The following is a 26,988-nucleotide window of genomic DNA, read 5'->3' on the forward strand; positions in this document are numbered from 1 at the left end:
CTTATGGATGCACCCAGAATACGCAGTGGCCTCGTGTTGCTACCAAGGCTGCAAACAATAAGTTCACATAGCTTTGTGTGTGACTGAAGCTCTTTGTGTGGGTTATCTTGTAATTCTCCAGACCCCCCCCCCCCCCGGTTTGGTAAGACACATAGCAAGCATATATAGGGGCTGGGTGAGGCTGAGAAATGTTTAGGCTCATAGAATAGGAAGGGACCCCTTAATCCAACCACCTGCTCTATGCCGAATGCCTCTCCTGTACCCCGGACAGATGGCCATCCATCCTCTGCTTAAATGCAAAGAAGAGTCTACCATCTCCCAGTCAGTCCAATGCTGAACATCTTTTACCATTTGGAAGGCTCTCCTAACACTTAGCTGGAACCCGCTTGCCTTCAATACGGTTCTAGTCCTGATTTCTAGAGCGACAGGGAAAACAAGTCTGTTCCATCTTCTGTGTGATAGCCCTGCTGATTGTCTCCCCTTAATTTTATCCAGTCCTACCTCTCCTATTTCCACCATTCATAGAACATTGGTTTCCAAACACCTTATCATTCTGGCTGCCCTCTTCTAGACATCCTTGACTTCGTCAGTGTCCTTTCTAAAATGTGGCACTCGGGACTTTAGATGTGGGCCAGCCAACGCAGAACATAGCGTAACTATTGCTTCGCCTGATCTTGGAATTACGCTTGTGTTAACGAAACCTAAGACTGCCCCTCTGTCATTATCACTGCTGGTTCACAGGCTGATCCATGAAGACACCTAAATACTTTTCACATGTACTGCTTCCAAGCCAGGTTTCTTTCCCCAATTCCACCTCACCTATTTTTTGTTACATTTATCCCTGCTGAATTTCATCTTGTTGGTTTCGGCTCAATATTTCAGGTTCTTGAGATGGTTTGGAATCTTACTTCTGTTCTTGATGCGATTCTTCCCAGCATTGTGTCAACTGAAAAGTTGATAAGCAGCCCCCTGACAAATCCCAAAATAGTGCCTTCCAGAGATTTGGTGGACTACAATTCCCATTATCCTCAGCTATAGGGATGATGGAAGCTGTATTCCACAAAACGGGGGAGAGCGGCGGCATTATATTGACTAACCAATATTTTCTCTTCTCACAACAGGCTAGCTGGTTTGAAATGACTCACACTATTTTAATGGATCTTGGGAGAAAACCAATGACAAACCTAGACAGCATCTTAAAAAGCAGAGACATCACCTTGCCAACAAAGGTCCGTATAGTAAAAGCTATGGTTTTCCCAGTGTAGTGATGTATGGAAGTGAGAGCTGGACCATAAAGAAAGCTGATCACCGAAGAATTGATGCTTTTGAATTCTGGTGCTGGAGGAGACTCTTGAGAGTCCCATGGACTGCAAGAAGATCCAACCTATCCATTCTGAAGGAAATCAGCCCTGAGTGCTCACTGGAAGGACAGATCGTGAAGCTGAGGCTCCAATACTTTGGCCATCTCATGAGAAGAGAAGACTCCCTGGAAAAGACCCTGATGCTGGGAAAGATGGAGGGCACATGTTGGGAAAGATGGAGGGCACAAGGAGAAGGGGACGACAGAGGATAAGATGGTTGGACAGTGTTCTCGAAGCTACCAGCATGAGTTTGAGCAAACTGCGGGAGGCAGTGGAAGACAGGAGTGCCTGGCGTGCTCTGGTCCATGGGGTCACAAAGAGTTGGACACAACTAAACAACTAAACAACAACAACAAATTTTAATGGAAGTGCAGAATCATTAAGGAAGTGGGATCAGCCTCTTGGTAGATTTTTGGCTCATAGAACCACTTAAATCAGATAGAGTTTATTTCATCACTGATCCTATACTCTGCTTAAGGAAGAAGTTTCCATCTCTAATTCCTATAACTATGTAAGCTGCCCCTTTGGTTCCTTTTGCCTCCTCGGAACCATCTTTTCCAGGTAACCAAAGATGAGCCCTGTCAAGACTTTCACACTCTCAGAACATCTTTCTTGTAAGAACTCTGCACATGCTCTGAAGCCTAAGACTACAGTACTTGGCCTGTCAAGGTTCCCCCACTCTCCTAGCGAATCCTCAAAAAAAAAAGGACCGGTCTAGAATGGCTCTCCCCACACCTTGCCAAATCCATCCAAGCTTCCTACCTCCCTGAACGGTGATTGTTTATGTAGCACCTTCCATGCGCATGGTGGTTTACTGAGTACAATAAGACAGTTCCCTGCCTGAAGGAGCTTACAGTCTAAACTCCAGCACAGGAGAAATTGAGGCAAAGGAAGGTAAAGAATACATGTTTTTTGCAGGTGCTTAGGCTTTTTTTACGCACCAGGCTAAATAAGCAAGATTCAAACCCAATGCCCTCCAGATTCATAATTCAGCTTCTTAGCCACTGTATTACACCAGCTCTCAAACCAATTTAAACTGGCTTCCGATGTCGTAACCACTGTTACTGTCCTACAACAGCCATCCTCCTTCGCCATTGGCTGGCCAGGGCTGATGGGATTTGTAATAATAAAATAATTATTATTAGTGCCACAGAGCAACAGCACCACATTTACTGTTCCTTCGTTAGCATATAAAAGCAGCAGACAACCACCCGTATATCAGTAAATTGCTTGCAAGTGCGGTTTTTCTTAAAGTGATCCTGCTGCTTTCATTCTGATTCTGGTTAGGACATCCTTGCTTTGGGGGTGTCAAATGGGGCAGAAGACCCACCACAGCCACCCAAGTTTCTTAGCTCACATTCTCTTTTTCTAACTCCCAATACAGCTGCCGAAGAGTAACACTGAAGATGGCCAAGACGTCATCTGGTGCGAAGGATGCATACATTGGATGGTGACGGAGGAATTTGGTTTCACAGTGCAAATGTGTTTTAAGCATAAGATAACCAAAGATACAGCAGGCCATCAAAGGAAGTTTTTTTTAAAAAAAATTAGTACCCTATGATGAAAAACCAGGCAGCTTTATTACACCAGTGTGTGGTGATGTAGAAGAGATTTTGAATTGCAGTACCGCACAGAAAATGCCAATCCAAGGTTTTTGTGCACCACTAAATTTTGAGCTTGTTATCCTTTGGGATCAATAGAACAATAGCTGCCTGTAAGCATTAAAACATTGCTCACACAAATACCCCAGGTTAAAAAAACACACACACACACCCTTCCCTTGCTTTCCCAAATGTATAGTTTTGTCTTTAGCTTTGTTTCGGATTAGCAAACCGCCGTGGATGTTTTAAAGAAGCAATTCTTACCTGAATATTGATCATGCAGCCATTCCAGTTAAACCCAGCAGCCGGTGAGTTGACCGGAAAGGGGAATGGGAAGCGAAGGGCCAAGAGACTTTCCCTAAATGAAAAGGAATCCTCCGCTCTTCATTCTTGCTGTGTCCATAGCTGCAGGGCATCTGTCCCAAGTCGCTGGTTTAAGCTGCAGCTTTTGATATTCATGATTGGTTTCATAATCCCGATCAAAAAAGGGAAATCGCTAGGATTATGAAATTGTTTTAATCCACCCCTGCCCCATCCATGGCTGTTGACTTCAGCATCACCTTTGTTGTCGTCTTTAAGTGCTCGCCTAAACAGAAACGCCTTTATAGACGTCCTGGTAAAGTGTACCAGAAACGCAAGGCCTGTTTTTCCCCCTTTCCTTTCCTCCCCCCCCCCTTCCACCCCCCTTTTCCTTTTTTTGGGCTAACCGCTGTAGCAGCAGAATGGAATGTTTCAATTTCCGGTATACTCTGCCCATTTTGCAAATCTCATCAGGCTAAAGAAAACCAAGGGCTGATTTGTCGCTGCAGTTAGCACAGAGACTATTTTTGACAGAGGACATGTGCGACCGGCTAATGGGGAAGATTACAACCATGTTCAGAGGAGTTGTCGCTGTGTAATTTAAAGCTGGCATGGATAAGATGGTTAGTTAGACGTCCTAATTTTTGCTGCTGTTGTTTGAATAAAGCAAGCATTTGGTCTTGCAGCACATGCACTGTGACTATGCAGCGCTGAAACGTACTCAGGGGAAAAGGACAATTGTCTCCATGGGCATATCGGCACACACGCCTTCTGCTGAATGTTATTATCCTTCTCACCCGCCTTTTATCAGAATAAGGGGTAGCACCACACCGTCCACAACTTTTATGATTTGGCATCCACAGTGTTTCATCTACACCAGCAGGCCATTCATATGAATGAGTGTGCCTGTTTTATTCATGCCTAGAACCACCACTTTCTCCATGCCTCCTACTTACGGCTTGTTGTTTTAATTTTATTTTTATTTTTAGAATGTATATACTGCCCTATACCCGGAGGTCTCAGGGCTGTTCACAGAATAAAATCGAAATACAAAACCACAAAATACACAATCAAAATAAAAACAATAACCCTCCACCCCCCCCCCCAAAAACCACATTTTAAAAGGGCATAGGATCGTGACAACGTTTAAAGTAACAAACCTGGACAAGAGCCACTCGTTGGAAAGACCATGATTTCAGAAATGTCTGTAGCAATATTTACTGGCAACCAAATTGGCCGGGTGCCTTTCTGATACAAAGACAAAAATAGATTTGAAAGAAGTGTGGGAGGGGAGAAATTAGCTTTGGTTGTTGAGCAGATGTAATACTAGTGCTTCATGTTCTGCAAGGGAAAGACCTGTATCTAACGTTGCAAACGAGTCCTCTTTGCGGAGTTTCATCTTTTTTCTTCTTGGCGCTGTTTCTACCACTGATGCTCTTCCACCAGAACGTTGTTTGTCCATCCCAGGGCCACCATGGCTTTCTGGCTCAGCCTCTTGGTCAGAGTCTGTATATCTGTCACGGTCTGGAAGGATGCTTGGATCAAATTCATCATCCCTTTCACTGCATCTTATTTATTTAGTAGATTAAAAAAAACATGACCAGATCTTCTGCACCAGCAACACCTTGCGGCATTTTATAGTGCTCCTCTCCTTTCCCTTGACAGGTGCAGCAGGCTGAGCAGAGCATTTGGGACTGTTGAGTGGAAGGACAAAGAGCTGCCTTGGCCAGTGGTATAGTAAGATCTGGAGAAGCACAGAGGAGGAAACTTCTCCTGGGGAACAACAGGTCCAGTGACTGAGGAGTTAACACACTTCCCACCCACCACCCACCTCCACCCCGTACTGCCTTGCAGTGGTGCTGTTTCCTGGGAGTAAGGGAAAGGAAGAGAAGTAGAAATTGTGGGGGGCACACAACTCATTTCACTCCAAAGGCCTTTGATCCATCCTCTTGTTTCATTGCAAGCTTCGCAAATGACTCAGCCAGGGTATAAAACTGCCAGGAACTGTTTTTTCATCATCTTCTTAATGGCCCTGGAACTTGCAGACCAACAAAAAACCTAGCAATAGGCTAGACTTTCTGACGTTGCACAAGTCCTTCTCCCCCTCTGGTACCGAGAAAAGGGTGGGTGTTAGAAAACAAAAAGCTGTTATCCTGTGGCTGTTCCTGGAAATAAAATGTCTCTGGTGTGCCAAACTGGGCCCGTGGAGGTGTGGCAGTAGAACACCCCCGTCCCCATATGTTGCATAATGCATCAAAAACAAACCCCTCCCAAAATGGAATATTGTAGTTCCACCTTGAAAGAGCTTGTGTTCAGTTTTCATGTCCGTACCAGTCTTAACAGTGCTAGGCAGTGGTTTTTATCTCAAAGAGGGGAAATTGGGATGTCTATACCTCAAGCATGGGACGCGGGTGGCGCTGTGGGTTAAACCACAGAGCCTAGGACTTGCCGATCAGAAGGTTGGCAGTTCGAATCCCCACGACGGAGTGAGCTCCCGTTGCTTGGTCCCTGCTCCTGCCAACCTAGCAGTTTGAAAGCACATCAAAGTGCAAGTAGATAAATAGGTACCGCTCTAGCGGGAAGGTAAACAGTGTTTCCATGCGCTACTCTGGTTCGCCAGAAGCAGCTTCGTCACACTGGCCACATGAACCAGAAGCTGTACGCCGGCTCCCTTGGCCAATAAAGCAAGATGAGTGCCGCAACCCCAGAGTCAGTCACGACTGGACCTAATGGTCAGGGGTCCCTTTACCTTTATACCTCAAGCATGATGTCACACGGATTCTTCCCCTCGAGTACCTTGAAACCTACAAATATTCAGCAAATGGTTCGTGTGGGAGTGCCCTATACAGTGGTACCTCAGGTTACAGATGCTTCAGGTTACAGACGCTTCGGGTTACAGACCCTGCTAACCCAGAAATAGTACCTCGGATTAAGAACTTTGCTTCAGGATGAGAACAGAAATTGCGCAGCGGCGGTGTGGTGGCAGTGGGAGGCCCCATCAGCTAAAGTGGTGCTTCAGGTTAAGAACAGTTTCAGGTTAAGAACGGACCTCCGGAACGAATTAAGTACTTAACCCGAGGTACCACTGTACTGCCATCCTGCAGAAATTCCCTACAAGTTTTGTTGTCTATACTGACCTCTTCAGTTAAATGCATCAATGCTTGTCAATTCCTTGAAATAGCCAATGAACCCCTTTGCTTTTGCTCCATTATGTTTGATCAAACAGAACTGGTTGTTTTAGCTGCCAGTCCTGCACCAACCCCTTTCCCCATGGTCAGGCATAGGCAAACTCCGGCCCTCCAGATATTTGAGGATACAATTCCCATCATCCCTGACCACTGGTCCTGTTAGCTAGGGATGATGGGAATTGTAGTCCCAAACATCTGGAGGGCTGGAGTTTGTCTGTGCCTGCCCATGGTGCAGAAGAACTACAGTGACATTAATAGCGCATGTGCAACACTCCTTTTGGGACACGGGTGGCGCTGTGGTCTAAACCACAGACCCTAGGACTTGCTGATCAGAAGGTCGGCGGTTCGAATCCCCGCGACAGGGTGAGCTCCCGTTGCTCGGTCCCTGCTCCTGCTCACCTAGCAGTTCGAAAGCACGTCAAAGTGCAAGTAGATAAATAGGTACCGCTCTGGCGGGAAGGTAAACAGTGTTTCCATGCGCTGCTCTGGTTCGCCAGAAGCGGCTTAGTCATGCTGGCCACATGACCTGGAAGCTGTACGCCGGCTCCCTCGGCCAATAAAGCGAAATGAGCACCACAACCCAGGGTCCCTTTACCTTTAAACACTCATTTAAAGCACTCTTGTATTACCTTGTAAAGTCAGGGTTCCCCCCCCCCCACCAAAGAATCTTGGAAATGTACTTTAAGGGTGCTGGGAATTGTAGCTCTGCGGGTAGTCTAACAACTCTCAGCCCCCTTAAACCACACTTCCCAGGATCCTTGGGAGGGGGGCACAACTGCTACAATGGTGCAGGAGTGCTTTAAATTCAAAGTCTGCATGCAACCTCGGGAGATTCACTTTCAGCATCATTAAGAAAGATAGAATGAGAGACGGATTCAGTCCACGGGGCACAGAGCAGCTCCCATTCACTTCAACGGGGCTTGCAAAGCAGAACTTTCCAGAGAACTGCACTCATGTTAATCAGTTGCCACTCCATTTTTCTACTTCAAGTACCAAGAATTCTTGGGCCTGCCCTGCTCACTGAAGTTCAAATGACAAGCAACTTGCATGGCAACCTTTGCAATCTGAAGGAGGAGGGAGCCTTTTGCATCGAAACGCACCATGTGCAATCACCACTTTTGATCGTGCTTCTTATCCCTGCCCTGTACAGATCCTTCCAGCAACTCCTGTAAGCCAGCTGGTGCCAAACGTATTGCTCTGCTCTGCTTTGGACCATATCAGTGAGGCTGGGTGTGTGTGTGCTGGTCCCGTGGGTTACCCGAGTGGCGAGGTCCAAGTCCGGTCCATGGTCAAAGGTGCAACGAGGAGGCAGTCCGTAGTAGCTGAAGCTGGGTGCAGGGCAGGGAGCCGGGTGAAGTCAGGAACAGGCTTGCAAGCAGGGAGCCAGGGTGGGTCAGAAGCTCAGGCAGGAAAGCAGGACAGGGTACAGGCAGGAACTAGCAACCAACAATGTTGCTCCCGCAACTTGGGACTGGGGCTGGCTGGCTTTTATCTGCCCCGAGGCACAGGGCAGCCACAGGTGACTCGCCTCTCCTGGCCTGGAGGCGAGCCCTCCTCCTGCGGGAACTTAGTTCCCTCCGCCTCTCTGCCCTGAACCTCTGCAGCTCAGGAGAGGCTGGTGGATTACCGGACCCAGAGGCAACCTCAGCTTCCTCTGACAGGGCTGAGAGTGGAGCACCTGCAGGCAATGGGTCCTCCACCCCCTCAGGAGCCAGAGCAGACTCAGCTGGTGCCTGCACCTGAGGATCCAGCACAGGTGAGGACCCTTCAGGCTCAAGCCCCAGCCCCGGCTCAGCTGGTTCTGGAGGCGGGGAATCCAGTGCAGGCTGGGATCCCTCAGGTTCAGCATCTGAATCTGAATCCCAGGCCATCACAGGGGGTGGGTCTTCTTGTCTAGGCAGCCCAGAACTGCCACAAACACTGTCCAAGGAGGTCCCTTTGGTGCTGCTAATGGACTTCACCCCCACAGATGCACTTCATTTTTTCTTGAGACAGATGGGTGCCAACAAGAATTGGGGAAGCAATAACCTTGCTAGCACTTAGAAATTCCCCATAGGGACTTAATTAAGATGTGACACGCGTTATTTTTCGGGAGGGCAGTGGAAGAGCATCTGCTTTGTATGCAAAAGACCCCACGTTCAATCTCCATCTTCATGAAGGGTTGGGGAGTCCCTTGACTGAAACGTGGGAGAGTCACTAGCTAAACTGTCTTGACTCAGAATGAGGCAGCTTCCTAGGTGATATCAAGTTCTGTTTTTAGCTAGTATTTAGGATTTTTTATTGAATGGTGTATTCTTAAATGTTTTTATATAGAATGCTTAGAAGGTTTTCTATTAAAGCAGCATAAAAACTATATAGATAAAACAACAGGAATTTATCCCATGTAGGCTTATCTGAATCCACGAAGCTGTATTTGAAGGTGTTCCTTTTCTTGTCCCAGGTCTAGAACAGTCTATTCCCAGGTGGGTTGCGGCCAGTGTTATTATCATCTATGTGTTCAAGAACCAAGTGGTCAAGGAGGGTCAGTTAGTGTGCACAAAATGCAAAACAACGAAGCAGGCACAAAGTTATTGGAAAACAAAGCTTGTAATAATGAAAAAGACAGATTAATAAACCAATCACTTTTTTCCTTTTAAAAACACAAACCACATTAACTTTTTTTTTTATACAACCATCTAGGAACTATGAAACAGTACCACATTGTGCATTTTTTTAAACCTACTTATCAAGAAAGTTAATTCCACACTTCAGAAAAGTCTTATATCCATTTTGGGGGGGAGGGAGGGGAGGGGAGAAGGAAACAGCTAATAGCGCGATCACGGATAACATCATCATGAGTCCAAGCAAGCGGCAAGTCTTTGTCCTCACCTTTTCCACTGAGCCAAAACAGGAGTGGAGAAGGGGATAGAGAAAGGAAGAAAGTAAAGAGAAAAGCACCCACAAGAGGACTAAATCACATTCCATAGTTACTTTTGACACCTATAGCTCAGGGCTTCAAACTTTATATAATCATCATGTAGACCAACACACTGGAAGGGTGTAGAGGAATGGGAATGAAGAAGAGCAGGGCAAAGGTGTGAACGAAAAGTTCGTTGTCACCTCCAAGCACCGTAAGAAGAATCTACACAGTATAAAGCTAAATAGGCTGGAGGGGATTTATCGTATAGATTGGTAAGCAGGCTCATCCACTAGCCTGTATGGGCACGAGAGGATTACATTTTCAGTCTAATTATCAACCCTGCAGCTCCCTTTACCCACAACTACTTCGGCAGCGCAAAAAAGAAAAAAAAAAACTTTTCTCAATCGAAGGCTTGGGTTTGCCAAATTACACACCCTGCAATCAGAAACTGTAAGCACCCTGGTTGCTTTTTCATAGCGCTGCTGGAGTAGTAGGTTCATCAGTCTTGCCCCAGAATGTGTGACATCTCTTTGGGCTCGTCACATTTATGGGGAGAGTTTTAATAGAAGAGCGGCAAAAACACACTGGACACAGATATTAGCATTATGGAAATGACCCTTCCCTTCCGGATCAATGAGGTCTTCCTCTCCTTTCCCCCTCTCATTAGCCAGCTGAGCCCAAAGCTCCAGTATTTAAGGCTGAGCAATTTCTTTCTCCACATGGCTGATCAGCTGCTTGCAGGTGAAAAGGATATATCAGTTCTGGTCAAGCAGAGATAGGGGCCTCATAGCCCTCTAGGTGTTGTTGAACTCCAACTCTCATCAGCCCTACACAAAATGGTCAAGGGATGATGGGAGCTGTAGTCCGGAAATATCTGGAGGGTCTTGGAAATATCTGTTCCCCACCCTGCCAAGTTTGTTGCTCATAAAGTATGAGGTCTGTCGTCACAGTAAAGGGGTTCAGTTGCCTTGTGTAGCTGCAACAGACACTGCTACCCCACCTCCTGCCAGCAACCAATCACGAGAGGGGCAGTTTGCAATGTCTAAAATTAAGCATTTTAATTTATGCCTCGGATGAATCTCAGAAAACTTTGGCTTTCCTCAACATTCTTATGGGAGTAGGGGATTATCACAGTAGCAATGTTGCCCCCCTGGAACACATCTTATCTGCCCCAGTTTACTTATGGCAATGAAAATCTGTGGCCCTCCTTGGTAATGTTTCCATGCGAAGGAAAACACACATGTTAAAACCAAATCATTTGTATCTTTGGGAAGATCTAGATCAGTGTTTTCAAACCTACCCTTTGTTGAACCTCGTCGCTGTGGGTTTCCTGTACTCTGCATTTGCTTCTGGGGTATATGCTTTAGGGGACAGTTTACAATGGATGTTGGCAAGGAACGCTGGACCTACTGTTGCCCCATGTAACCGCTCTCAGCAGCAGTACACTAAAGAGAAATAATAGCCGACAAATTCTATTTTGAGGAACCATTTCTGCAACTATTGACTTTCCAGTTAAGGAGCACTAGTGTTCCAAGAAACAGAATTTGAAAGCAACAGAGCTTCTAAACAAGAAAGAAGACTGTCCCCTGTTTGGGCTTGTTATCAGTGTCAAGTCCTGACAAACTACAGGCAGTTTGTAAGGGTGACTGTAGGGGGACATTCCTACCCCTAGAATCCAGAACCATAGAACTCCTGAATACAAGTGGAAAATGCAGCACCAAATGGAGATATGCTGCTCATTTTTCTGCAGAGCTTGCTTGCTTGTGGCAGTCAAGAAAACTGATCCAACAGGGATAGCAAGCATGGTCTGAAAGATTATCAAAACCTACCTTTATTGTATGCAAAAAAAATATTGAATCCTGGTTCTAGAGGTGCAGGAAAATTCCTACTGCTCTCCATGACCTGGGAACCACCATGGAGAAGGAGGGAAAGAAGACAGCTGGGGGGTCCTATGATTTGAGACAAACCTTTCCTCCATTCGCTCAAACACAAGAAAGCGGGAAACCCCTTTTTAAAAAGGAAAGCCAAAGGAGCAAAGTGTTTCTGCACATTCTCACACAAGATGCTTCTAAAATGCCCATGGTCGGCAGAAGGCAAATATCACTAACCTGCTTTCATTCAAGCCACGTATCTCGGTTTTTCTAACATAGCTCCACCTAAGAAAGTTGCAGAGAAAAAGACCACCCTAAGCTTAGAGGCTGCTGAAACAAAAGCTAGAGATGAACAAGCTTCTAAGACAGTAGAAAGTCATTTCAGAGAGGCATTGTTCCACAGACAAGTCTTTTGTCCCTGTGTCACCTCAGGCTTAACATGTTTTACCAATTAATAAAAGCTTTACAGACTGCTGATTAGAGGTGGAAGTGGAATGGGTAAACACACCAGAAGCAACATTCTCCTAATGTCCATGGGTTGGGGGGACGGACCACTGCATGTCTCCATCAAAAGACAGCCTTTTCAACTCAGGAAGGAGGACGCAGTGTCCTGGCAGTCCCAATATTCCATCTTTAAGTTTAAACCAGCTGGTTGTTTTTTTAAATGAGGGGTTCAGGGAATACCACCTTTCTGGCACAGCTGTGGATCCCACTCTGCACTGACCGCTATAAGAACGAAATAAGAAATTCAGAGAAGAGGCGCTTTTAAAAAAATGATTCCAGAAGCATGAGTGACTCATTTCAAAACACCTGAAGCAGGAAGTCAAGGATCTTGTCCGCAGTTAGCCTAGCATGCTTGATATGCAATCTGGAAAGGAATTCCAGTACTGGCAAGACTTGCAATCTCCTAGTTCGTATGTTACATATAGAAATCCGAGTTAGTACTGAAACTCCCATTCTTTTTAAGATCCATACTGGAATGGAACGCCCAAGGCATTACAGCAGCTAAACCACCACTGGAAGAAAGACTGCAAGGGCTTCCTGGTAAAACCTGCCACTCCAAACAGTAGTCTTGAATTTTGCCTTCTTCTGAGAACGTCATTAATGTTGGGAGAGTGAAGACTACCGGTATTCCTCTGTATCAGAATCAAATGCAACAATGCAATGCCCACAAGAATTGATAAGGGTTCCCATAGACACAAGGTCTGGACCAGCTGTGCAGTCGTTTCCGGATAAGCTGGATGCATCCCGCTGCTAAGAATAGCTTTTTTTCAGAGTACTGATAGCAGCATAGAAGGGGCACTCTTGCCCGTGGCATGTTCCATTCCTATTATCTAGTGAGCAAGGCTTTTCAAGTTTTTAATGCTGCAGAAACCTACAAGGCCCGTTTGGCCAGAGATGACGCTATGACACAGCGCAGAAAACTTTGCATGTGCTCCTAAGGCCAATGACGTTTGCCGGACACTGTTTTCAGTTCTCTTTATAACTATCAGCTCTCTCCAGACAAAGCCTTTCCCTTCATCCTACCTGAGTTCATGGGCTGCTGAGAAATCTCCAGCGACTGACTGCTCCCCCTACTCTACCCTTGTTCTTTCAAACCTCCCTGCCAAGTTCTTTCTACGCTAGCTTAAGAAGCGTTGCATTGCTTTGGCAGGTGACACATGATTTGCTCAGGCTAGCATCCCAAGGGTACGTTGATCCTTTCGCGCCGTTAATCTTCCTAAATTTTATAATTAGTCACCATTATTCTCAGACAGTCAGCGGTAATTATCAGTTAACAACCAGATTGCTGCATAAAAAAAAAAATCAACTATTTTTGTAAGTAAAATACAAACAAAACAAAGCCAACCCCTGGAATAGAAAAAAAAAGAACAAAGCAAAAACCCCTTGAAATATCTCAAAGGTTCTCCTTAATTGCAAATGCATCTTGTCTGAGAAAGGCAGCACGTCTAGGCTGGAGCTTCTGAACCCCAGGAGGACATGTAGGGTCCTATTGTCAAAAACTGTTCTCAGAATTATTTCCTCTTGGAGTAGCTTGGTTTTCAAATACCAAATGGGCAGAAGAACTCACACTGCACAACTCCCATGTTTTCCAGCAACATCCACACACCTCTCTTCTGGCCATCCATCATGTTAAAATTTGTGGGGGGTTTTTTTGCAGTTCTCCCAGCAATTATCTTAATAGGCTAAAGCACAATACAAGTGACTGTGATTCTAGGACTCACTCTTCTGCCTGCTAAGAGGCCCTAATTTGCAGCCACTGTTTTGCTGACTTATTTTGCTCTGTTGAAGAGTAGCAGACTCCAGTCTCTAGTTCCTCTGGGCTACAGGCACGTTATGAATACTTTTTTTTTTTTTAAGCCACAGTTGCCCTACAAAATAAATTTTGTGAATGGCTTGAGAAGATAAGTGGGCAATAAATAGGTAAGCAAGGACACAATTATCAACTAAGAAAAGGGGGGGAAAGGTTTAAGGAGGAGGAACCCTCTTTGCTTAAAAGTGTGCCTCTGATCTGCAGACCCTAGACGGCTCCGCAGGAGAAAAGGAACTAGCAAGAAGTTACAACCTGAAATGGCTAAAAAAGAGAGAGACAGACAACACAGTCCTTGCTGTGAAGTCTTGGAATAGAGACAGAGTTCAGGGAAATTTAGTAGCTTCCCCACTATATGGTGTTGACCTCACATACGCACACACTGTGTAACAGAGCACAAATAAGATTTCGTTTGCTAACATTAAGCACAAATGCGTGGCATACACAACAAGGCTTGCGACTACGAGGGGTGGATATGGTCATCTTAAGACATTCATGCTGCTCTATCCTATGGGCTCTGGAGGCCAACGTGGATTAAAACAAAATCAAGCTGGAAACTTTTTCCTAAAGAATTTTCTAAACTGTATGGCCATCTACCCTTACTCCCATTAGCAGTGCCACTTAATATAATACTTGCAAAAGTCAGGTCTAACACTAAGCTTGGCAGGATTTGGGGTAGATAGGTTAAAAAGAAGAAAAGAAAAGAAAGCTAACCTGAGGATGTTCTTGGCCAGTGATTGTCAGAAGAGTATTTGCCAAAGTATGGCAAAAGTTTTTTTTTAATTATTATTATTTTTAAAGCATTAAAAAGCCCTTTCTATTGCAATACCAATTTCCGAGACCACAGTCTCCAACTCACCTAAGTGACAAGGTCTCGAGTGTCTGCCTAACCCCCATTTGGATTGATGAAGGCACCATCCTGTATCCCCAACAAGGCAGACCACTTCTTCGCTTAATCCCAAATTTCACTCCTATTATGTAGCTGAAGTAAATGGAATAATGCATGTATCCCCTGTTTAAAAGGGTAATGTCCTAAAGACTCAGCTCATTAAAGCAAAAAACTTTTCCTAATCTACAAACTAAGGCTTTTTTTTGCACAGGTATCTGAGGAACTGCACGGGATTAACCTCCGTCAGAAAGCTGAAGATCATTTGTACTACTTCTGCACAGCTACAGTAAAAAAAAAAAAAAAAAACCCAAAGAGAGACAAGGATGATCCGGCTAAAATCATGCCCAGGTTTCTGAGGGACCAGCAGTAGCAGCAGCAGCAAGTAAAACCCACAAGAGAAACTTTGGTTTAAAACAAATCAAATGGAAAAAGAGAAAGGAAAAGTCAGCTCAAAGCGGTGCAAATTCTCTCATCAAAGAGGTATTTTAAAGGGCGTAACCTCACAGCAAGAGAGATTCAGGATCTATATCCCCTCCCCCCCACCACTTGCCTTGTTTTTAGAGAGCTACCACCTTCATTGCACAGGACTCGAAACCGTTCTCTTATAGTTGTTAACTATCATAAATAATGTGAAAACTATGTGCAACAAATACATCGTATTTCCAAAAAATTATAAGAAAGTCACATCAAATTAAAAAGTAGCTTCATGAATGAAGGTACTGCCCTAAGTGCACTTTCCCGGCAAGTGCAACCAGTGCCTTGGTGCTGGGATATGAAGGAGAACACCAAAAACCAGAGCATGAGCCAGAGTTAAAAATGCAGGTCCAGCTTTAACCCGTCAAAACTGGACCGAGCAGAGACTGAGTGAGTTCTCGGTAGAGTCCCCTCGGGGAGTCCTGACGATGCTTCCTCATCGAAATTGTATGTCCTTGAAGCAATTGAAAACAATCTTTAAGACAGTTCCTTCCATAAGTGTCCCTCTGATTGGCAAAACGAAGTAACCTTTTTATTTTAAAAACAAGAAATCAAATTAAAACCAGAAGAAAAGAAAAGGAAACACAGTGAGCTTGTTGGAGTCCATAGGATCCGGTCCGGAAGAGCTCAGAAAGTGTGTTCAGATTTTTCTCCTGTTTTCTGCTGGAAATATACCAGAAGTTGGGTTGTTGTTGGTGGTGGTGTTGTGCGGGGCGGGGGGGCAGGGAGAAGGTACTAAAGCGAGAGAACACAAGGGACGTGGAACTTGGTTCTGTGGACATTTCATGTGTTTGCTTCGTCATCTGTGTCTTCTATTAACACCTTGGTGTCACGAGACTTGGACCTGGGGAAACACAAAATTAAACACAGCTGAAGAAAAAAAACATAACACAAGATAGAGACTTTGTTGTCTTGCATGAGGATAAAAATTAATTTATTTTTAATCGACAGCATCTGTGTTTGATCCCACAACATAAAGGTTCTCTGGTTGGCTTATAGTAAAGAAGTAAAACACAAAATAGAGATTTTATGCACACTTTCTAATTTATAGAGGTCTAATGTGTCTCATCCTTCTCAAGATCAGGAGCTAAAGTTCACGGAGGCTGGGTGTGTAGACTAGGACAAGGGTGTCTGAGCAGGTTAGGTGGGGGAGAATACTTTTACTCCTCAGCTACACGTAGACTCCACACATTTTGAGGTCTCTCTGAACCTATAAAGTCAAACTGCAATCAGGCCTCTGCCCATAATGTGGGTAAAAGTTGCATACAGCTTGGCATTCATACACTGGATCTACCCTGCCCTATTTGCTGCATCTTTGCTGCTCAGCTTGTTATTGAGCTTCACTGATCTCCAAATTTAAATTTCTTAGAACTTCCCAAAAGCCAGGGATATTGCCTTAATCACAAGGGGTTTTTTTTTTGGAGAAAATTAGAGCAACAGTCTCCTAAAGCACCACTCACTACAGACAACTAATTCTTTCATTAAAAACAAAACAACAGGTGGTGTTTCCAGTTACTGCCAAAGTGCTGATGTTAAAAACATAAAATGCGGTAGGTACTAAAACTTGAAGATCCAAAGTGACCTGATAGGTAGTTATCAGAAGGTATTTGCTCTTCAAAAAATCCTGCTTTTCCCTTATGTGTTGCTCACAATCTTCCCCTTTTCTAAATTTTGATTACTCACCTAGCTCTGGAATAAAAATTGTGATCAAGTCTATTAGCAGTGACTCATAATCAAACAACACCTGCATAATTTGTTCAGGCTGTCCTCCTTAAATCGGCCTGCCATGAGCAGATTTTGCAGTCTCATCCGAAAGACTGTGCTGAACAGAAGTATTGTGCAAGTACACTTATCGAGTCCATTCACATTTGCAGTAGAGAAGGATCTGTCAGCCATGCCTTGCAGATGCAGTATAAGTTTGCTTAGGGCACATCGACAGCTTTGCTTGTCCCGTGCCTGAAAAACATGGGTCTGAGTGGCTTTCTCCTTCTCCTGCTCCTTTCCCAGGGAAAAGCAGCTCTTTAGCTTTAAACTGGAACATCGCAGAAAACCTGGTTGCCATTTGCTCTGTTGTTGTTGTTTAGTTGTTTAGTCGTGTCCGACTCTTTGTGACCCCCTGGACCAGAGCACGCCAGGCACTCCTGTCTTCCACTGCCTCCCGCAGTTTGGTCAAACTCATGTTTGTAGCTTCGAGAACACTGTCCCACCATCTCGTCCTCTGTCATCCCCTTCTCCTTCTGCCCTCCGTCATTCCCAGCAACAGGGTCTTTTCCAGGGAGTCTTCTCTTCTCATGAGGTGGCCAAAGTATTGGAGCCTCAGCTTCAGGATCTGTCCTTCCAGTGAGCACTCAGGGCTGATTTCCTTCAGAATGGATAGCTTTGATCTTCTTGCAGTCCGTGGGACTCTCAAGAGTCTCCTCCAGCACCAGAATTGAAAAGCATCAATTCTTCGGCGATCAGCCTTCTTTACGGTCCAGCTCTCACTTCCATACATCACTACTGGGAAAGCCATAGCTTTAACTATACGGACCTTTGTTGGCAAGGTGATGTCTCTGCTTTTTAAGATGCTGTCATTTGCTCTGACTGAGCGCTAAAGAGCTGTTTTCCCCGGGAAAAAGCAGTGGGACAAGGGGAAGTGTGGACAAGCCCTCACTCTCATTCAAAAAAGAAACAAATACGTACTGAGAAGCAAGACGCGGTCTATGCAAGGACACACTCTGGCTACGCTTCCAGGCCCGGTTTTTCTGACGATTCCGAACACCATCCTCCTGGTCCATCATCTGTTCAAGCAGGGTCTGATCATCTGCATTGAGTGGTGCCACCGAGATGTCCCGGACAGCTCGGAATTCACCACAGTTGTTCAGGTGCTCATTCTCCAGTCGGAAGAAATTCCACACAAATCGCCTGAAAGATGTAGAATCGTAGTAAGCAACATACCATATTTTTCAATCTATAAGACGCTCCCTATTTTGAGGGCCTCAAAATTTAGAAAATGGGGGGATTGAGCTTTTGGGGAGGATTATTTTCAGGGAATGACGAGAATCGCTCACCCGCCAGAACACAGAACACAACTGCTCACGTCGCTTACAACTGCCACTTACAATCTCGGGCTCACACTTTGTTCCGGCGGGTGAGCAATTTTCAGCACACCCCCCCCCCAACAATCAAGCAGCCAATCACTGCTTACAATCTCAGGCTCGCACCAAAAAACCATTCACGCCTCCCCCTTCAGCACTACCTGTGTATAAGACAAGCCTAAATTTTGAACCTCATTTTTGGGTCCAAAAAGCTCGTCTTATACACGGAAAAATACGGTAAATGCATTGTAGATGCAAAAAGCTCCTAACAGCTGCTAAAATCTAAACGCCATTTGTGAAACAAAACTTCCCCCTCTTACCAAGCAGGTGGTAACAGAGGAAAACCACCAATCCTGGATAACTTTCTGCAGTCAATTTATATGTGATTGATAAATGTCATTAACAGACAGTCTCTTTCCCCTCCTAAGAGCTAAGTAACTTAAGGATGTCGGACACTTGAAAAAAAGCAAGATTTTCAGGGTTTCAAGTTACAAGATAGGAGATTCTGACTAAGTATCAGGAAGAACTTTCTGACTGCAAGAGCTGTTCGACAGTGGAGCAGACACCTTCGAGGGGTTGTGGACTCTCCTTCCTTGGAGGTTTTTAAACAAAGATAGGATGGGCCATATGTCTTGGATGCTTTAGTTGAGATTCCTGCATTGCAGGGGGTCGGACAAGATGGCCCCTGAGGTCCCTTCCAACTGTATGATTCTATGTAGGGAGTCTTGTACACTTCCTCACAACCAGCTTGTCTCGTGGGCCCACTGCAAAGATGAGAATGACCGCAACAATGGTACAGTGGTGCGAGTTCCTTTCAAGAAAACTGGAAATGCTAGAATGGCAAGTATTACTGAATAGGGGTGAGGAGGGTCTGAACTAATAAATTATTACTTCCCTAGATAATCTTAACTACCATCATTTCTGCAACTCTCTTTACTAGCTTTCTGCAAAGTTGGGCAAGAAAGAAAGGGAAAACAGATTGGAGGACAGCTGTGTGGACATAGCCAGATACAAAAAAGGCAATATGGAGTCACCAAAGATCTGGAAGTCTCATATCTTGACTGCTGACTTGACTTTGATTTTCACTACGTGTATTTGTTTCCTTGCTTTTTTTGTTTATTTCCATAAAACCGTAAGACTAGTCTTTCAATGTTTTGCCCTCCGCCTACTCTCAGCCTGAGCCAGCATGGCCAACGGCTGTAGACCAGGGGTGGGAAACCTTTTTGACTCCAAGGCCAGATCCCATAAGGGATGTTTGCCTGGCGCCATTGTTACATATCTCTAGACGCCAGACAAAAACATACCTTTTCCCATTAGGGCTTTGGCTTTAATTATCTATGGCCTTTTTGAATGGTTGAGGTGTTTTAGTCTATTTCTAAAAAACAGAATTGTTTTCCCCCCACAGTGGTGGTTTTAATGTAGGTATGTATATATGTGCACATGAGCTTGAATATTCTAAGTCGCTTTGAGCTGCTGTGGCAAAAAAGGCAACTACATTTAATAAGTAAGGAATAATAAAAATAGGAATTCAATTACGATGATGAAAACAGGTGTGGGGGCAGGTGGGTGTGATCTGGGGGCAAAGGCCAGAGGTTTCCCACCCCAAATGATGTGGAGGTCACCAAGTGGGGGAAAGGCTGGGCTACAGGAACACACAACTATAAGTTCACAGATCCTGGAGTGTTCAGCTGGGAGGTTTGATGTTTTTGACTCTATGAGGTAATGTATCACTCATTATTAATTGCAAACAAAGTCTGCAACAAGGTGGATAAAAAGCAATGATTTTTTAATAATATTAAAAAATGAGAATTTTTTAAAATTTAAATTGGATTTTTAAAATAAAATGCTTTTGGAGGAAAAATCTTTCTAGATATAGTTTTCTATATAAGTTACATTATAGTCCAAAAGCTATTCATCAGGAAATAAGGATTTGTTTTAAGTTTTTCATGTGTGCTAAAACTCATCTAAGATTTTTAAAAATTGTTTAACCACATCAGTTAACAAACATGGATATATATGCTATAATGTTATTGTTTTAGTTAAATAAATTGTTTAAATTATTATTAAGGAAATGATTATTTTTCTCCTTCCAATAAAGTACAGCAGAAAAGTTGTCCAAATATAAAGAGTTAACTTATTAAACCTCACAATCATTTCATAATTATCTGTCTATGTATTTCTAATAGTATAACTACATCAGTAATTTTTGATATAACTGTAAAAACTACTCTGAAAATTTATACCAGCAAGAAGGAGCCTTTCTGTTCAAAAATGATTTAAATCAAGTCTTAGTGACTAGTGATTTAAATCAAATCCACCCTGGTCTGCAAAAACTGGGGTAGTAGTTTAGGTAATGCATCTTACCGGAAAACCTCAAGTGGGGCAAAGACAGTAGCGATGATATCCCCGGCATAAGGGTGGATTGGCATGGAAGTAAGAGAGATCTGGATAGTCCATGCAAAGCGCAGAATCACATCCTCGACAATGGCACAGTAGTAATAGGCCTAAGGAAACAGATGGAAAAGACCGCTGTAATGCAGAGCAAGGTTATCGACCAGATCCACCTTCAAATAATAGTGTAGAGCAAAAGTATTATTCTGTATGCTCAGTGTGGTTTCTGTGCAGACTTTTGTCTGCATTCTATATTCCCATCTAACATAAAAGTATCATCACAAAAAAAGCGAGATAAACAGCTGATTTGTCGAAGGACCAACATTAACAACAACAGCAACAACAGCTTCATTCCTTAAGATCTGCTTCTTGGTTTTTTCCAAATACCCTGTTGCCAGAGAGTACTTTAAAGGTTTTTCAGCCTGGGGACTGCATTCTGAGGAACCACATGCCAGCGGTGGGAGGAGCAAAACATGTAAATGTTACCTTTGTAGAGTAGGCTAGTCTGTACACACATTCATTATTATAATTATTATTTATTATTGTTTATTGAATTTATATACCGCCCTATACACGGAGGTCTCGGGGTGGTTCACAGAAAAGATCAACGCAAATACCACAATATATATAATCAAAATAAATATAACAACCCAATAACACCCCCCCCAAAAGAGTCACATTTTTAAAAGGCATAGGATGTCAATGGATTCAACACACTCTTTGCTCTCCTTCATTCAGGCAAGCAAGATACATGATCAGAGTACTCGAACACTGTTCAGCCAGGCAAAAATGATCAAGGAGGGTGCAAAACAGGACCAGTGAGGGGCATAGCTGGGTCCTGTGGGTGGACTTGTTGGAAACCTGGTGGACTGCATTTGACTGCATCTGTAAGTAAACCATTGTACAGTGGTGCCCCGCAAGACGAATGCCTCGCAAGATGGAAAACCTGCTAGACGAAAGGGTTTTCCGTTTTGGAGGTGCTTCGCAAAACGAATTTCCTATGGGCTTGCTTTGCAAGACGAAAATGTCTTGCGAGTTCCTGCGGGGGGTTTTTCCTCCCCCCCTTTTTCCCAAGCCGCTAAGCCGCTTAACAGCTGATCCGCTAAGCCGCTAATCAGCTGATCCGCTAAGCCACTAATGGGCTTGCTTCGCAAGATGAAAAAACCGCAAGACAAAGAGACTCGCGGAATGGATTCTTTTCGTCTTGCGAGGCACCACTGTAACTATTAACAGCAGATGGCCATGACCATGGTTTCTGTCTATACTGGCCATGCCTGGTGTTGGGCAATGAGTTAGCTGTGAGGAATATAGCACACCTTCCCTGAAGGAGGATGCTGGCGCTGCGACAACTAGAAAAAATTGCCTCTTGCCCAGGAGGATTTCTGCATACGACATGCCCCCTTGTTGCTGTATCTAAAAGCAATCACTTACCAGGCGGCCTCTGCTCTCCTATCAGACCGACCAAGACCCAACCTTGTTTGTCTTGGGGTCACAACCTGCCACTGGTTCTTGCTTCATGTCAACCACAGGTAAGTGGGGGGGGGAGGAGAAGCAAGAGCAGAGCAGGACAGGAAATTCCCATATGGCTCTGTTGTGATGTGTATGTACAAACAAGATAATCTCGTAAGGGCTGAAGTGGTGGGGGAGAGGGGAGGGAGAAGCATAGGAACAGATCCCCCTTCATCGTTCCAGTTCTTCCTTATGTGGACATACCCAATTGTCAGGGAACTGACATCGGAGCCAGAGGCGGAGGCAAGGCTCCCAAGCGATGCTGGAGAAGGGCCCAGCAGGGAGAGAGGCAGCTCATCGGCTGGGGAAGGAAATCAGCGTAACACCAGGGATAAAGGGGGGCAGATGGGGGAATCGGCGAGGGGGCTCCAGGACTCCACGCCGGAGACCAGTGGGGAGAGCACGGGTCCTCCGCTACCCACACCCACACTGCGCAGAAGACTTCCGCGCAGGGAAAGTAGGCATAGACTTGGCGTCAAAGAACTTCTTTGCTGGAAGAAGCTCAAGAAATGCCCACTGACGGATTCTGCTAGCGACTGAAACAGCCACGAAGTGAAGGGCTGCCCAGCCAGGAAAAGGTTTAACCAGGCAACCTAGCCAGGAGTGGCGGCAACTTACGCACGAGCAACCCCTTATAACCATTACACCAATTATTGACCTAACAACAATGTATGCACTGAATGTGTTAAAATGAAAGTTACTTTGTTGTTGTTGTTGTTTAGTCGTTTGTGTCCGACTCTTTGTGACCCCATGGACCAGAGCACGCCAGGTGCTCTTGTCTTCCACTGCCTCCCACAGTTTGGTCAAACTCATGCTGGTAGCTTCAAGAACACTGTCCAACCACCTTGTCTTCTGTCGTCCCCTTCTCCTTGTGCTCTCAATCTTTCCCAAGTTACTTTATTTTACTTTATTTTAGCTATTTCTCTCCTGGTTTTTTTGTGACAGCTCCAGTGTTCAATATGGGTGGGATTCATTTGCTCAAATGGATGGCATCACAAGCAAATGCCCTCAGGGTGCGAAAGTGCCAACAGTTCAAATCCTCCCAAGTTTTTAAATAAAGATCTTCACAAAAGCAATCTGCATGCGCACCTTTTGTGGGTAGACAATCTCTTCCCGCAGGAAAGTATTTTCGCCAGCATTCCTGTCAAAGAGACCCCAATCCATCTTCAAGTCCCAGATGAGGGTGTAGCAGGAGCTGACAAAATAGAAGACGATCCACAGGTAGAAGAACACTTGGGAGTCGCTGTGTTTTCGAACTGCAAGAAAGAAGAACAGCGTCGCTGTATAAAAATGAGCAGACCATTCAGCTGGAATGAAGTCTAGTTATGAGCTTGGATACATCTGGGAGCAAGCTTAATAGCATTTTACACAAGGAGCACAAAATTATGGCATGAATTTGAGTAACACTGACATGAATTTTGACAGTATCCATTTCTATAAAAATATGAATAAACAGTGTTCTGAAAGACATGAACCCAAAACTTTAAGAAAATGCAGGTCATTGAAAGGCCACTTTCGTATTGCAAAAAACGGAACCCTAACGGTGTCTGCCCCACCTGCCCCAAGACTCAAGAGTATAATGGAGGCTTATTTTTTGGAAATAATTCAGTAATGAATAGAGTAAATGTTATCCATTGTTTTGTATGACTACTTTGTAATGGTTACTGCTGTGTAGTATACACATTTCTTTCCCATTTTAAATGGGATTCAACTGGCACCCTGCAAATGACAGCAGTTTCATTTGAAATCTTATGAGATGATTTGTTCTGATATTTTTAAATGTATATTTTAGGTAAACAAATGGATAAAGAAGAAAAACATGAATCCATGTTGTCTAGCACAATTAAGAGTCTAAGCTGCAATGTCCCAGTTCAAAACCCTGCTCAGCCAAGAGCAATGACTTTAGGCAAGCCATATTCTCAGCCAAAACTTCCTTCTGCAATACAGAGATAATACTGGACTACTTTGCAAGATTGATATTACTGGAATGCTGATTCATTTTATTTAATTGGTAAATTTAGTAAGTTCTCCTGCACCATAAGGTTCGCAAGGTAGATGACACTTAATTAAAAACTAAATACAACTAGAAACAGAGATTTAAACAGTAAAATGGTAAAAGCATCAGGCTGTAACTGGACAATCAAAATCCAACACTAGGCATAAAAACACAAACACATATGCCGGGTTGCCTTGTCAAGGGAGAAAATGACACTGCTGTTGTTGGGTAAGGTTCTTTAGGGGAGCATTACAAATACAAGGCAGCACAATCATATAATCGTAGTGTCCTAAGGATCATTTAGTCCAACCCCTTGCATTGCAGGAATCTTTTTGCCCAACCCATGACCCTGAGGTTAAGTCTCATGCACTATGAACTGAGCTACCATCAGATTTCTTCCTTTTTTCTTTTCTAAAACTTTTTTTAAATTAAAGGTTTTCTCACAAAAAACATGCAAAACAAACAAGGCGAGAAGACACTAAACACAATACATCATTAAGAAGCAGACCACACAGGATCATATAATTTAATAAGGGGTATTCATGAGACCCCCGAGGGCAGATGGTGCTATCGCCACCTGCCTGACTTCTGATGGTGGAGAGATCCATTGCTTAACATATGGTTCTGAATAACCTCAAAACTCTACATAAGGACTTCTAACCCCTAAACTCCCTATCTTTCAGCCCCGAGCTTAATGATGGAGAGTAACTATGGATGCATCAAGGTCTCTCTTCTGCAACAACATGTAGACATCATGCTTAATGAGGGGTACTTCAGAGTGAAATACCGTGCAGGATCAATAACACTGGCTGCAGGATGGTTTGTTTGTTTGAGGATGTGAAATGCTTTGAGCATTTGGGTAAAACATAAATCTGAATTACTTTTATTATTATAATCACTGACAAGGCTGCCATTCACATTTTGCCCAGTAGATGGAAGCATATGCTTTTGCACATAGAAAAATGCAGCAGCAATGTTCAGTTCAGAAAATTTCTTAAAGTAACAAAAATGTATTAATTCCGCTGGGCAATTCTAGCGCAATGAAGGGCAGGTTATAAAGGGTAGTACTTGGAATCTGCCTTGCTGGGGTGATGGGTGGGGGGTCTTGAGCCACCCTGGGACCCTGAAGACAGACTGATTGTGACAGAAGCTTGCACTTTGTAGAGTCTACTTCAGACGTAGACCAATATTTTACAAGTATTAAGAAAAAAAATTGTGTAAATGCCAAAGCTGGGCTAGCCTATCCCAGCTTTTCCATCACTTAACACATGGTTCTGAATATCCTCAAAACTCTGCATAAAGAACTCTAACATCTAAACTCTCTATATTTCAGGCCCAAGCTTAGTGTTCTAGAGTAAGTATGGATGCATCAAGGTCTCTCTTCTGGAAAGATTCTTGTTTTTAAAGACATGTAGGCAAACTCAGGTGACAGCAGCCACGAAATTAAAAGACGCCTGCTTCTTGGGAGAAAGGCGATGACAAACCTAGACAGCATCTTAAAAAGCAGAGACATCACCTTGCCAACAAAGGTCCGTATAGTACAAGCTATGGTTTTCCCAGTAGTGATGTATGGAAGTGAGAGCTGGACCATAAAGAAGGCTGATCGCCGAAGAATTGATGCTTTTGAATTCTGGTGCTGGAGGAGACTCTTGAGAGTCCCACGGACTGCAAGAAGATCAAAGCTATCCATTCTGAAGGAAATCAGCCCCGAGTGCTCACTGGAAGGACAGATCCTGAAGCTGAGGCTCCAATACTTTGGCCACCTCATGAGAAGAGAAGACTCCCTGGAAAAGACCCTGATGTTGGGAAAGATGGAGGGCACAAGGAGAAGGGGACAGCAGAGGACGAGATGGTTGGATAGTGTTCTCGAAGCTACCAGCATGAGTCTCACCAAACTGTGGGAGGAAGTGGAAGACAGAAGTGTCTGGCGTGCTCTGGTCCATGGGGTCACGAAGAGTTGGACATGACTAAACGACTAAACAACAACAACAACAACAACAAGGCAAACTCAGTGTCTCAGCTTTGATGAACAGAGGCTAAACATCGATGAGTGAACAAAGACAGTGAAATCTTGCTGACATCTGAAGAGGTTCTGCACAAAAAGTGGCGTAGTGTTGGCTGCTGACGCCCGGGGTAGGCGGCGGGGGGAGCCTGCACCCTGGGCGGGGGGCGCCAGTCGAGCCCTCGTTGCTGAAGAGACCCTACCTCCACCCCCACTGGAGCAAAGCAGGACTGTGCTGAGCTGCCTGCCTGCCCACAGGAATTTAAAACTAGAAATTTGAAGACGGCCTGGAATTAAACCTGCTCTAATCAGATCTGCTACCGCCACAAGGTCCAAGCTACTACAATATAAAGCTTATAAAACAGACTAGTTCCTGACATGTAAAATGAAATTCAGGATTCAGGTTCCACAGAACTCTTCATCAGGTAGGTAGAAGAATTAGCTAGTTCTCCATTACACACTGAGATAACCTGTATTCACAGCCAAGCTTGTTCTGCATATAGTTGAAAATCACTTTACTAATCTGTCTAAAGGTTCTGCAAAGCAGCAAGAACACTTTAATTGTACTAACATTTGACTTGCCCAGAGGCTCTTCCGCAATATTTAACCCCTGGGATGTCCATTTTTTCTCTGTCAAATAAATTTATTGCCCACCAATCTTACATTCATGATAGCAAATCATGCCTCCTAGCAACCTCTCAACACCAGCAAGGCCTTTGAAGAGAAGGCTTATTAATCCAGTTGCAAGCATGCGCACAAAATCTCTAAAGAATAATTCTAGCCATGAATAAGGAGAGACAAATTCTGCCGAATTCAGTTCCTCTCTGTTCATCATCTTCACTGTCTTTAATTCAGTTCCTCACATTTCTGCATCAGTTTGCATTTTTTTAAAGGTCCTCGTAAAAATGTGGCAGCACTTTAGCGAACATTTCACCTAATACACACATTTTTGTAAGCAATTTCCCCCAACGTAAAACATTTGTGTTATTTGTGTGTGTGTATGCATATGCATACTTTCCCTTAATATACGTATTTTTGGACACCTTTACTGAGTTGGGGAATGAAAATTTTGGACAAGCGCAAGTATGGAAGGATCAGTGGCGGTCTTTTTAATCGGTT

The 26,988-nt window shown here is 44.2% G+C and overlaps 1 protein-coding gene and 1 long non-coding RNA gene across 2 annotated transcripts in view; one reads left to right on the forward strand and one right to left on the reverse strand.

Annotated features, from left to right (window-relative positions):
* Positions 1-1,546: 1,546 nt before the first annotated feature.
* Positions 1,547-11,877, forward strand: LOC309372018. The gene is made up of 4 exons (XR_014169365.1): positions 1,547-1,748; positions 2,746-3,885; positions 4,928-5,049; positions 8,891-11,877. It is a non-coding gene; the product is annotated as an uncharacterized lncRNA (long non-coding RNA).
* The window catches only part of XPR1 (xenotropic and polytropic retrovirus receptor 1), a 100,075-nt gene continuing 84,841 nt past the window's right edge, over positions 11,755-26,988 (reverse strand). Inside the window, exons 12-15 of the mRNA XM_081915091.1 lie at positions 22,961-23,127; positions 20,336-20,475; positions 17,577-17,798; positions 11,755-15,738 (exon numbers count right to left, since the gene is read on the reverse strand). Coding sequence (XP_081771217.1) covers positions 15,678-15,738; positions 17,577-17,798; positions 20,336-20,475; positions 22,961-23,127 — 590 coding nt within the window. The 3' untranslated portion in view covers positions 11,755-15,677. The remainder of the gene's footprint in view (positions 15,739-17,576; positions 17,799-20,335; positions 20,476-22,960; positions 23,128-26,988) is intronic.

The sequence above is a fragment of the Podarcis melisellensis genome (assembly GCF_964234715.1).
Source record: "Podarcis melisellensis genome assembly, chromosome: 6".
NCBI classification, from domain to species: Eukaryota; Metazoa; Chordata; class Lepidosauria; order Squamata; family Lacertidae; genus Podarcis; species Podarcis melisellensis.